The sequence below is a fragment of the Lotus japonicus genome, chromosome 2 (genome assembly GCF_012489685.1).
Source record: "Lotus japonicus ecotype B-129 chromosome 2, LjGifu_v1.2".
Taxonomy (NCBI): Eukaryota; Viridiplantae; Streptophyta; class Magnoliopsida; order Fabales; family Fabaceae; genus Lotus; species Lotus japonicus.
In genome coordinates, this window is record NC_080042.1 from 93,032,347 (window position 1) to 93,045,021 (window position 12,675).

A 12,675-nucleotide genomic window follows, 5' to 3' on the forward strand; every position below is an offset into this window, starting at 1 on the left:
TTTAAACAAATGGGACCAAAATTGCACAAATGATATAGATCAGGGACGAAAAGTGCAATTAAGCCTAAAATTTTGAAATACTTTTAAAAGGTGATCATTTCATAAAGAATTAATCTATTTCCAAACAATCACTTTGTTTCAATTGTTTTATTTCAAAATGTTTAGAATCCAATTGTGAATTCAGGACAAAAACAAACACATATATCAATATACGTAGCCCATTTGATAGGGTTTATTCTTTGTACCAGTCACATTCATTTTCTGACTTCTCACTAATCACAATTCACAACCATTGTATTCACATGGTTGTGTGAATTAAGCCACATACTATACTCTAAGAATGAACACCCATGACAAAACTAATGCAGAGAAGGCCATAATAATGTAGATTTTATTTTTGAGTAAATAATAATGTAGATCTTGAAAACACAAGTTTCAAAGAACCTCCAATTCCATTTTATTAATAGGCCCATACGAGGCTGAAATAACTATAGGCATATGGCATTATAAAGTCAATGCAACCCATGATGCTATGCCCAAATTGAAAGGATAATAACCCCATACTGCTACTAAAGGGCGCAATTCATTATCTCCATACCAAGGCTAGAGCATAGTCATTTCGTGATGGACTTACCAATGACTTCTTAAATTCGTTATGAACTTAGCTCAATTTTTTGGGATTGTTTCAGCATTGATTGAGAAAAATATAAAATTATTATGGATAGCTTGTCACTTGAACCTAGCAAAATCACTCAGAAGAGTGTTGAGTGAATGAGAAATGATATGGTACTATAGTAAGGGGTGATTCTCCGAGCTAGATGAGAGCTCCTCTATTTGAGTCACATTAGTCGGAGGGACTTATGATGACACTCAGACACGCAAGTTAGCATATGAGGAGAAGCATGAAATGAATGGTGGATAATTTACGTACCTTGTGCAATGCAAACCCACCTTTTCGGGTTAGGTTTTGTAGATTCCGAGCGTTTGAGGTTGAAAATCATTATGAGTACGAGGTACAAGAGAGATAAAATGTTGAATCTTCTAACACAATTTATCAAACATGTCAAGATATGCTCGTGCACCTTAGATGAAGCTCCGAGCCTTAAGCTTGTTCCTCGATCAGAGAACCGTTGATTTTAGATGAGATAAGATGGATGATGACATGTTTCTTTTACAACTCATAGTTTCATGCTAAATTAATATTTATATATTTTCAAAAAAATTAAATTTAATTGAATACACTATAGAAAATCACAATGAGTAAAAAACTCACCGTAGAACAAATCAAGTTCCCTCAGCATGGTAGCATTAACATTGTATGATGAATTTAAATGGAAAGGACGAGTGAGAAACTGACTGAACCACAGGGAGCTTTTTGTCTTTTGCTCTGAGCATTGGAGACAGTGTCTGTCTTGTATGCATTCAGTTGTTGTATATAAACCAGTCAGTAATGGCATTGTGGCCCTCAAAGCATTTCTATTTCTATGCTTCCTTCCTTCCACCACTTGTCTTCTTCTTCCACTCTGAGCATGAGCAATTGAGCATGGTCTTCCGTACCCTCTTCAATAGCGAGTTATATGTAAGCTCTTATGTGCTTTTAGAACCAGCACCATTTTTGTAGCACTCATTCACTGATATTAATAATGCCACACTTTTAAATTATTTTTGAATGTTTCAGCTTCACTGTTTTCTAACTTCATATAGTTTTAGAACTCAGAATATAGAGATTTGACCTTTGAACATCTTTTCCAATTTTTTAATTTTTCATGCAACTGCAAGTTTCCTAAGTAGTCTTCTTCTTCTTTCTTTTAAACAAATGCAACACTAGAAAGCAATTTCCCCTTATCGTGCGTGATCTTGTTTAATTAGTCACAATATTTTAATGTGTGTGTGAAATTCAGCTGTACAAAGCTCATGTGTGTGTGCCGTATTTAATGGATCACTAACTTGGAGCTCAAAAAGTATCTCACTGTCACATGCTCATTTCTTTCAATGCGTGTAGATGAATACTTCTACTTCTACGAGGACTGTTGCACATGACACCAGTTTATGAAGAGGTGAATGAATATTCGCCCCAAATTACAGATCTTCTTAAACCTGCAACTCAGCTATTGAAGGTGATCTTGTTCAAGTGTATTGGTTCTGCAACTTCCTTTCTGTGAGTACTCATGTTTGCTGCTGAGTTTTTATTTTTATTTTTTGACACATGCAATATAATTTTTGGATTTTATTTTGTGAAGCATTTGCTATTGCATGATCTTGCTGCCTATAGTGACCACTATCATGCATCATAATATTCAGTGTGTGTGTTCCCCAATGTGTGTTCTGTAGTCTGTACCTTGTTCATGTGTGTTTGCTACCTTTTCTTAAGCTGGACTCTTGTTTGCTGTTGGACTAGATGAAGATATTTCAATATGATTGAGGCATCTGTCTTAAAATAATTTTTTTTGAAGTGATAAAATCAGAATTGCAAATAGAATCAATAGGAACATTAACAGTTTAACACCCTGTCACTAATTTTTGTTAGTGCCTCTATCTTCTGCATTAAGAGCTAGTAGGTTGATTGGATTCCCTCTAACAGCTTGTCCCTTGAATATGTTTCAAAGGTTTTCAGATTTTTGCATGGTCTAGACATTGAGGACTACTTGTTAACAGTTACATATCCAGCTATATTAGGTGGACAATCTAAAAATCATTTCCTTTTACTCAGTGTTCTTATCAAATTTCATTGTCCAAATGTAGAAATCGGAAGTTGTATGAATTTTAATGGAAGATGCTACAGAATTTTTTGTTAACACATATACTTGCAGCTGCACAATTCCTTTATTTGGTCAATTTGTTTCATTAGTCTGAGGTTAAATCTGATTAGCACATATTTTGATGTTTTATGATGTATATAAGTACAAAATATGCATATAGTCCAGTGACTAACATAAGCAGTTTTGTCTCATTATTAGAAATTTCAGCTGTTTCTCATAACTTTTAATCCTCTCTTTGCAGGTATCTATAATTATCCTGCATTTCTCACTAAAATCTTCTTTGGCAACAGAAGCCTGACAGCCACATTTAATCATGATCAACTTAAAGTTAGGGGTAGATGTGGTGAGTGCTCACAATCTACTACCTAAAGATGGACAAGGTTCTTCTAGTGCCTTTGTGGAACTTTACTTTGATGGCCAGAAGTTCCGTACCACCATCAAAGAAAGGGATCTTAACCCTGTTTGGAATGAGAGCTTCTACTTCAACATATCTGATCCTTCAAATCTTCACTACCTCACTCTTGAGGCCTATGTCCACTGCCATTCCAGAGCAACTAACTCAAGTTCATTTCTAGGCAAGGTTAGCCTCACAGGAACATCCTTTGTCCCTCACTCTGATGCAGTTGTCCTGCACTTTCCATTGGAAAAGCGCGGCATCTTCTCTCGTGTAAGAGGAGAGATTGGCCTTAAAGTTTACATCACTGATAATCCAACCATAAAATCCTCAATTCCAACTCCTACTGATAATCCCAGCTCAACTAATGCAGATGTTCATGCACCAGCAAATTTATCTAATGAAAGAGCTGACTCAAGACGACACACGTTTAATCATCTCCCCAACACAAACCATCAACAACACGAACACCGACACCAACACCATCCCCCTCCTACCTTTGCAGATACTCACTATGTCACAAAGTATGAAGCTGATGAAATGAAATCTGATCAACCACAGCCTATGAAGCTAGTACGCATGCACTCTGCTGCTTCAGCACAGCCAGTTGATTATGCACTCAAAGAAACAAGCCCGTTTCTTGGAGGGGGAAGAGTTGTGGGGGGCCGAGTTATTCATAAAGACAAAACTTCGAGCACATATGATCTCGTGGAAAGGATGTATTTTCTGTATGTGAGGGTTGTTAAGGCTCGCGAGCTTCCTGCTATGGATCTTACCGGGAGTCTTGATCCATTTGTTGAGGTGAGAATAGGCAACTACAGAGGTATCACAAGACACTTTGATAAGAATCAGCATCCTGAGTGGAATCAAGTGTTTGCATTTTCAAAAGAGCGGATGCAAGCATCTGTACTAGAAGTTGTGATCAAGGACAAGGATCTCATCAAAGATGATTTTGTAGGCATTGTGAGGTTTGACATCAATGAGGTTCCTCTGAGAGTGCCACCGGATAGTCCTTTGGCGCCAGAGTGGTACCGCCTCATTGATAAAAAGGGGGAGAAGGTTAAAGGTGAGCTGATGCTAGCTGTGTGGCTTGGAACTCAAGCAGATGAGGCATTTTCTGATGCTTGGCATTCAGATGCAGCCACACCTGTTGACAGCTCCCCTGCTACCTCCACAGCGATCCGATCAAAGGTCTACCACGCGCCAAGGTTGTGGTACGTGCGTGTCAATGTTGTGGAGGCGCAGGACCTGGTTCCAACAGAGAAAAACCGTTTCCCTGATGTGTATGTGAAGGTGCAGATAGGAAACCAAGTGCTGAAAACAAAGACAGTTCCAGCCAGAACTCTAAGCGCGCAGTGGAATGAGGATCTTTTGTTTGTTGCTGCTGAACCTTTTGATGATCATTTAGTCCTTACAGTCGAAGACCGGGTTGGTCCTGGAAAAGATGAGATCACAGGGAGGGTGATCATTCCACTGAACGCTGTGGAGAGGCGTGCTGATGACAGAATCATTCACTCGCGGTGGTTCAACCTGGAAAAGCCAGTTGCAGTGGATGTTGATCAGTTGAAGAAAGAAAAATTCTCCAGCAGAATTCAGCTCCGGCTATGCCTAGACGGAGGATATCATGTTCTTGATGAGTCTACTCATTACAGCAGCGATCTTCGCCCCACAGCAAAACAGTTATGGAAGCCGCCAATCGGGGTTTTAGAACTTGGAGTGCTGAATGCCATAGGACTCCACCCCATGAAAACAAGGGATAGCAGAGGAACTTCTGACACTTACTGTGTAGCAAAATATGGTCACAAATGGGTGAGAACAAGGACCATTGTTGATAATTTGAATCCAAAATACAATGAGCAATACACTTGGGAGGTGTTTGATCAATCCACAGTCCTCACTATAGGTGTATTTGACAACTCCCAGATTAGTGAAAAGGGTACTTCAAAAGACTTGAAAATTGGGAAGGTCAGAATACGAATCTCAACTCTTGAAACAGGTAGAATTTACACGCACTCATATCCACTACTTGTTCTTCATCCAACCGGGGTTAAGAAGATGGGTGAACTGCACTTAGCAATAAGATTCTCATGCACTTCATTTGCCAACATGCTTTACCAGTACTCACGACCACTGCTTCCCAAAATGCACTATGTGAGACCGTTCTCAGTGACGCAGCTTGACATGCTGCGTCACCAAGCGGTCAACATAGTGGCGGCCAGGCTTGGCCGAGCAGAGCCGCCACTTAGGAAGGAGGTGGTGGAGTACATGTCTGACGTGGACTCTCACCTCTGGAGCATGCGTCGGAGCAAGGCGAATTTCTTTAGGCTGATGACAGTTTTCTCTGGTGTGTTTGCGGTTATGAGGTGGTTGGGAGATATCTGCATGTGGATAAATCCTGTCACCACAGTGCTTGTTCATCTTCTGTTCCTGATGCTAGTTTGCTTCCCGGAACTGATTCTTCCTACACTTTTTCTCTACCTGTTCTTGATTGGTGTGTGGAACTTCAGGTACCGGCCGAGATACCCTCCTCACATGAACACTAGAATCTCACAGGCAGAAGCAGTGCACCCGGATGAGCTTGATGAGGAGTTTGATACTTTTCCGACGAGCCGGAACCCTGACCTTGTGAGAATGAGGTATGACCGGTTGAGGAGCGTAGCTGGGAGGATACAAACGGTGGTTGGGGATTTGGCAAGTCAGGGGGAGAGGATTCAGGCAATGTTGAGCTGGAGAGACCCTCGTGCTTCGGCTATCTTCATTACCTTCTGTCTCCTATCTGCTTTGGTGCTTTATGTTACTCCTTTTCAAGTAGTGGCGGGTTTAGCTGGGTTCTACGCCATGAGGCATCCAAGATTTCGCTACCGGCTCCCTTCTGCACCCATCAACTTCTACCGTCGCCTGCCTGCAAGAACTGACAGCATGTTATAGGATTCTTGCTTCTTATGTAGTAGCATGTTTGGATCTGCTTCTCTTGCATAAGAATTAATTCTGGCATCAATAAACTACTCATAGAAGCCTATCTCTAGATTGATTTAGACATTAGAATCAATTGCAGAAGAATTTTCAAACATGATCTAAGTGATGTTTCTATTATGTATTTTATCATTTGTATAACTTTCCAGAAATTCTCAAGCAGGGTAGGGGGAGGAGTTCTAATTTGTATGGGGATTATACTTAGCTGCAAATCTGTATACTAGAGTCCTCTTATTTCTAATGTTTGGTCATATCATAGATTATATAAAACTATGCCAAGTTAAAATAGGGCTCTTTGATTTGTTAAACTCAATGTTCTAGTTCAGTTCCTTGGAAACCGCAAGAAGTCAGATACCTAAAAACAATTCTCTGTATAATATTTTTTCTGATTGATTTTGGTTAAAATGATTCAAAGTGCTTCACAATTTTTTGTATCCCTTCGTTGATTTTATTTTTTATTTTTTATTAATTGGACTTGAGAAAAATTCAGCTAGCTTTTATCTTATGTATGGTTACTAATTTTGTGGCAATTGAATATAGATTCTGGGACTCATGTTAATTAATAATTGCATCATGAATGTCAACCTCTACTGTATGACAACCTGTGAACATATTGTATCTGGGAGCACGATCACTCACCAAACACATCATATTTTCCTCCAATGTACATAGACGTGTGTATTGTTATTTAATCAAAGGAAATTCAGTATACGTGCTTGCATGATAATTTGGTGAGAATATGATGATTAAATTCTCTACTAGAAAAACCAGAAGTTAGGGGTCTTAATTCTCACATTGAAAATGGCCGTGTCTGTATCCAGAAAAAAATCAAAATCATCAAGAAAACCAGAACCTACACACTCTTATTTTGGCTTTACTATTCTATACAACTTTGTTAGCCGAATCTCTGCCACAGTCTTCATTCTAATCCTTATTTACATGTGGTCTTCCTTCTCCACCGTTATAACTGGAAATATCATTCATGTTTGTTTCTCTACAAGGAAGCTCAGTAGCCTCTATTGTCTCTCTGCAGGCACCCATCCCTCCATTGAAATCCCAATTTCCACAAACCAAAACAATTCTTTTACTCCTGGAATTGAGAGCAATGCAACTGAGTTGGGTAAGTTTCCAAGTATCCCGGTCACGAGTAGAGTAGCTAACACCGATATAAATGAGGAGGCTGCAAATGCTGTGAAGGTCATTGAGGAGCAATTACAGGTTCATAGATCCTGGAAATCAGATAAAAACTATGCAACTTGTGATGGTCGAGGAATATACGTGTATGATTTGCCCTCGAAGTTTAACAATGACTTGGTGGGTCAATGCCGCGACATGGTTCCATGGCAGGATTTCTGCAGATATATCAGTAACAAGGGCTTGGGTGAGCCAATATCCAAGCTTGGTAAAGGGTGGTATCAAACTCATCAGTACTCACTTGAACTCATATTTCATTCAAGGGTGTTGAAGCATCCATGCAGGGTTTACAATGAAAATGATGCAAAGCTCTTCTATGTCCCATTCTATGGCGGTTTGGATATCTTGCGATGGCACTTCAAGAATGTTTCAAATGATGTGAAGGACAGTTTGGGTTTGGAGCTAGTGAAGTGGCTTGAGAGACAAAGATCATGGAACAGGAATTCAGGTAAGGATCATGTGTTTGTGTTGGGTAAAATTTCATGGGATTTTAGGAGAACTAGCAACTCTCCTTGGGGTACTAGATTGTTAGAGCTCGACAAAATGCAAAATCCCATGAAGCTCTTGATTGAACGCCAGCCATGGCATGTGAACGATATTGGAATTCCACATCCATCTTATTTCCACCCACATTCAGACAATGATATCATCGCTTGGCAACTGAAGATCATTAAATCGAATCGTAGAAACCTTGTCAGTTTTGCTGGGGCGGCACGAGCTGGTGCAGAGGGCAACATAAGGTCAGTGTTAATTGACCAATGTACTTCAACTAGTGATGGCAAATGCAAGTTTCTGAATTGCAGTTCTGCCAAGTGTTATGAACCAGAGTCAATTATAGAACTTTTTGTTGACTCTGAGTTCTGTCTGCAGCCTCCAGGGGACAGCCCAACAAGAAAATCTGTTTTTGATTCTCTGATATCAGGTTGCATCCCAGTTGTTTTTGATCCTTTCACAGCCTACTACCAATATCCATGGCATTTACCTGATGACCATGATAAGTACTCTGTGTTTATGGACAAAAATGAGGTTACAAAAATGAATGTCAATGTGGTGGAGAAGCTAGCCAATATTTCATCAAGAGAGAGGGAAAACATGAGGAGGTATATTATATATGAGCTATTGCCTGGATTAGTATATGGGGATCATGACTCTGAGCTCGAGAAGTTTCAGGATGCATTTGCCATTACAATGAACAATCTGCTTGAGAGGGTTAGCAGATTAGATGAAGCACACAACGATTGAATTTGACTGCATTCTTTTGTTTATTTATTTGATAATTTCAATAATATAAACTGCTGTTTTTCTTTACATTTTTTTGATGAGGGTAGCAAAATCGTTACAGGCAACTTTTATCTACCATTACTAACAATACTTGTAACGATAATCAAATGTTCTCCTAGTTTACCTACTTAATGACAAGGTAAGTACTACATAACTTTTTATGGAGCTATTGTTGAGCATGGCCTCTGTCTATATAATCTGAATTTGTAGATAACTGGTAATCAACAACAGTTACTGTGAGAATAATATACCACTCGACAAAACCGTGCACTTGCAATTACGGGCGTTTCATTTACCTTGAATCCAAGGTACCATTAGCACTCAACACAACACACTCCACTCAATCTTCACTTTTTTGCATTCCATTCACCAGACATTTTTTTTTGGCATAAATCATGATTGTTACTTACCCCTGAAACGATCCATTTGTTACAGCATAGGTTAGTGCGAACTTATCACCTACCAATGGTGAGTCACAATGCTCACAAATTCAGTTAATTTACAACGAGATAAATATATATATAATGTATATACACAAACCCACAATGCCTCTTCTGTTCCATAATAAATTTTCACCCACGCATCAGGTCAATACCAGTGTGTTGCTGGTGTGCACTTTGCATATCTAGAGGCCTTGATGCAGGCCAAATGCCTGCTGCAGATGCTGTGTAGTTTTGATTTGGTGGTGCAGCACTGCCTGGTGAAGCTAACTTATCACTACTCTGAGGCTCTGAATCATCCTCATCTTTTGTTGTGGACCCTTGCTTTGTTGTCTTTGGCTTAGAGTTTCCATATACAAAACTGCAAACTACCACCTGCAGCAAGCAAGTTCTCATTTTCTTATTGGTTTTGAGGGAAAGGTTTGAGTCTCCACTACCTCCAATACAATATCACCTTGGAGTTGTTTAACTTAATAGTTATATACTTCTGGCAGAAGATCATGAATGAGATGAAACAAGAATAAGAAAGACCAGAAGTATAAGGACATCAAGATTGCATTTAAGAACATACCTGCACAGAGCTTGCAGCAATAAGCCTAGCGACAGCACCACCAATAACATGGCCTTCAGGACTTGAAAGGGAAACACTCATGCCACCTGTTCTATTGTGAGGTCCACCATCTTCAGCAACCAAATAAGAACCAGACAAGCACAGTATTTCAAATCGGCCCTGCAAAATGCAAAAAAAAATGTTCACTATTGTGTCATAGGAGCAAACCTTACATACTTTAATGGTACAGAACTAAGTCAATTAACTTAGTACCCGTTGTGATCTACTCCCTAAACTGATAATGTTGAGAGGAATAGAGAGGAGACATTAGGATGATAATTGATACTTAAAACGGTAAAATTGTTAGTAGTGGAGGTAACTAGTGTTTAGTTATTTAACCTCATACGTAACACCGACACTAGTCGAAGCTGGCTGGCGCAGGGTGACTAAAGAAACTGTCCCAGATCCTGACAAAATGCATAAAGCCCTTGGTCTCTGTTGTGAAAATGACAACAGCTTTGCAACAATGTCCTGAAACAAAGAAAATGCATCATTGAAGAAACTTCTTAGGTAAAGTGCAACATTAATTAAAAATCTAGACGGTTTAATATATGAATAAATAAACTATGGTAAGTATTTCATAGCTGAAATTAAAATCAAATACTTCCATCAATTATCATCAGTTTTGCATGCTATCAGCTCAAACCATGTCTATGTGTGAGTTAACATTCTATAACTTATATGTCATTGGCAATCTCAATCTACGTGACTACTCCATCCATGTGTGCCTGCAGTTATTTCCAATTATATTAATCATCCATGCGGCTTGCATGTCATGAATGGCAAATTATCATTTAAATATCAATATCTTGAACAAAAACAGAGGAGCACACTTTGTTCCAAAAGATCCTTCATCTGATGCTTTTTTGATGCAACTGGAGGGTGCAAATCAATTTTTTTTCCTGGTATTGATGTCAAAGTTGTCAACAATGACTCTGGTACCACTATACAAATGCAATATTAAAATGTAAAAGAACCCCACATGAGCAAACAATCATCTCCTGTTTCGATGCATGCAGCCTCAATGCCATTATATTCAGGGTTATAGAGAAGGTTAGATGGAAGTATATAACTACCTCCCCAGCTGCAATGGTGATAACATGAGGTGAAAAAGCTAGTCCTGCAGAACTGTTCATCCATTCACCTAGGAAGATATAAACAAAAAATGTTAGAAGTTCACACACCTCAAGGCAAAACACACCAAGATAGCGATTTCCATGATACAGCCATGAGTTACCATCAATACCATAAAATACAAAAATAAATGATTTTTTTTGGGAGTCTAGACCAGAAAGTTGAATCTGGACTGCGAAATAATTAAGTAATGCAGCATGTATGCAAAAGATCAACATCAGAAACAATGATGATGGGTACTTGTTTCTGTATAACTTCCTCAGTTTAGTCAGTCTTATATGAGTCCGGGAGATCTATGTAGTACAATTATGACTGATTTATGGATTTCTGAAGCAGGATTTATGAAATTATGACTAACAAGTAACCATATCAAGAGAAACCAAATGCTAATACCCTGGACCACTGATGTAAAACACAAAAATGGCAAAACATAGATAAAACTTCAAACAGATAAAGGTTAAACTAAAGTTGGAAATGGAAATTACCAGTTTAAACTATAAAGCATCTTCAAATGGAAAAAAAAATAGTATGAAAAAGAAAGCACACCCACCCACTCCTTTCCTTCACTATAATACAACAGCAAAATGGAAAATTTAGAAGTCACAGGATGCTAATCAGAAATTAAAATGGTTATCTATTATTTATCCCAATTTAACATAAAACTCAATTTCAACAACACCTTAGTTCATTTAAATGTACACTTATTTCATCATGATCTTATCCGTCAATTTTATTAGAGCAAATACATACAATTTGATCCCCGAAAAATGAATTTGTAAGCAACTTAATAATTTCAATAGAGTAATCTTGGTACCATGTTGGCAACATTAATGTGGACAAAAACTACTTAATAACAGTCATCATAACTCCACATTTTTTTCTACTAAAATGAACCATTTAGTACTTTATAGCAGCCAAATCTCAAATTCTAATATAATAGACAAAGATTCTCATATGATATAAATATACCTAATGCAGCTAGCTGTTGCTTCCTTCCACTTCCCGGTGGGCGCCCTCGACGGCCTTTCTGGGAAGGCGTTGTCGAACCCGGGGAGGAGTTAGCAGTGGCAGCAGACATCGGAGAGAGTCTCAAAGAAACCTGTCCTTGTCCATCAGCAGGAGCATACTTCCGAGGCCTCCCTCTTTTCCTTTTCCCAGGCACACCTGAAGGAGACACTCCTCCACCACCACCACCACCACCACCACCACCAGTACCAGTACCAGGAGAGGAAGAACCACCTATGCTAACACCACCACCACCACCATGAGGACTAAAACTGCCATGTTGAGGTTGATGGTCTACTGCAAATGCAGAACCAGACCGTGCATTTGACAAAGGTCTGAACCCAGAGGGTGGTTGGAGTTGGAAGCCTCCACTCTGTGTCCCTTGATCAGAGGCACCAACCCCTCCTCTATGAATGTAATACGGAGCAGAGCCACCAGAGAATGCCATAGCTTCTCTCCCATCCATGCATTTACTGAGAAAATTGTTGAGGGAAAATGCAGGAAATTGAGAAGCTCAAAGAAGATCACACATTGAAGGTAGATTTGAAAATCTAGGGTTTTGACTGAACACTGCAGAAGAAAAGGAAAGAGAAGCAAAGAGTGACACTTCACTTGGGCCCAAAAAAATAAGAACCAAAAAATAAAAATAAAAATTTCAAAAAAAAATGAAATGAAATGAAAGAAAGGGACAGGTGTATCTGTATTGAATATATGGATAACTCGCAATAAGTATTTCCCCTTACTTTATTATATTATTACGTAATATTTTATTATATGTATAGTATATAATAAACTAGTATTAAAATAATTTATAAAAAAATACCACCGATCCTCATCCTTTCCCACGTGATTCATGCATGCTAAAGATATATTTATTTTATTTTG

The 12,675-nt window shown here is 38.8% G+C and overlaps 3 protein-coding genes across 5 annotated transcripts; 2 read left to right on the plus strand and 1 right to left on the minus strand.

Moving 5' to 3' along the window:
* The first annotated feature begins 1,346 nt into the window (after nucleotides 1-1,346).
* Nucleotides 1,347-6,330, plus strand: LOC130741172 (multiple C2 domain and transmembrane region protein 7-like). Of its 2 annotated transcripts, XM_057593985.1 has the most exons (3): nucleotides 1,347-1,579; nucleotides 2,003-2,158; nucleotides 3,001-6,330. In XM_057593985.1, the coding sequence occupies exon 3, from the start codon at nucleotides 3,073-3,075 to the stop codon at nucleotides 6,079-6,081; it is 3,009 nt and encodes a 1,002-aa protein (XP_057449968.1). In that variant the 5' UTR covers nucleotides 1,347-1,579; nucleotides 2,003-2,158; nucleotides 3,001-3,072; the 3' UTR covers nucleotides 6,082-6,330. The 2 variants fall into 2 exon arrangements, with proteins under 2 accessions (XP_057449968.1, XP_057449969.1); XM_057593986.1 differs by lacking the exon at nucleotides 1,347-1,579 and having other exon boundaries at nucleotides 1,657-2,158.
* Nucleotides 6,331-6,902: 572 nt separating this feature from the next.
* Nucleotides 6,903-8,628, plus strand: LOC130741174 (probable xyloglucan galactosyltransferase GT20). The gene has a single exon (XM_057593988.1). The coding sequence runs from the start codon at nucleotides 6,928-6,930 to the stop codon at nucleotides 8,560-8,562; it is 1,635 nt and encodes a 544-aa protein (XP_057449971.1). The 5' UTR covers nucleotides 6,903-6,927; the 3' UTR covers nucleotides 8,563-8,628.
* Nucleotides 8,629-8,878: 250 nt separating this feature from the next.
* On the minus strand, nucleotides 8,879-12,410 carry LOC130741175 (AT-hook motif nuclear-localized protein 5-like). 2 transcript variants are annotated; one of them, XM_057593989.1, is made up of 5 exons: nucleotides 11,755-12,406; nucleotides 10,728-10,795; nucleotides 9,991-10,122; nucleotides 9,613-9,771; nucleotides 8,879-9,416 (listed from the first exon to the last, which is right to left on the minus strand). In XM_057593989.1, exons 1-5 carry the CDS (start codon nucleotides 12,254-12,256, stop codon nucleotides 9,174-9,176), a joined length of 1,104 nt encoding a protein of 367 aa, XP_057449972.1. In that variant the 5' UTR covers nucleotides 12,257-12,406; the 3' UTR covers nucleotides 8,879-9,173. The 2 variants fall into 2 exon arrangements, with proteins under 2 accessions (XP_057449972.1, XP_057449973.1); XM_057593990.1 differs by having other exon boundaries at nucleotides 9,392-9,528; nucleotides 11,755-12,410.
* Nucleotides 12,411-12,675: the final 265 nt, after the last annotated feature.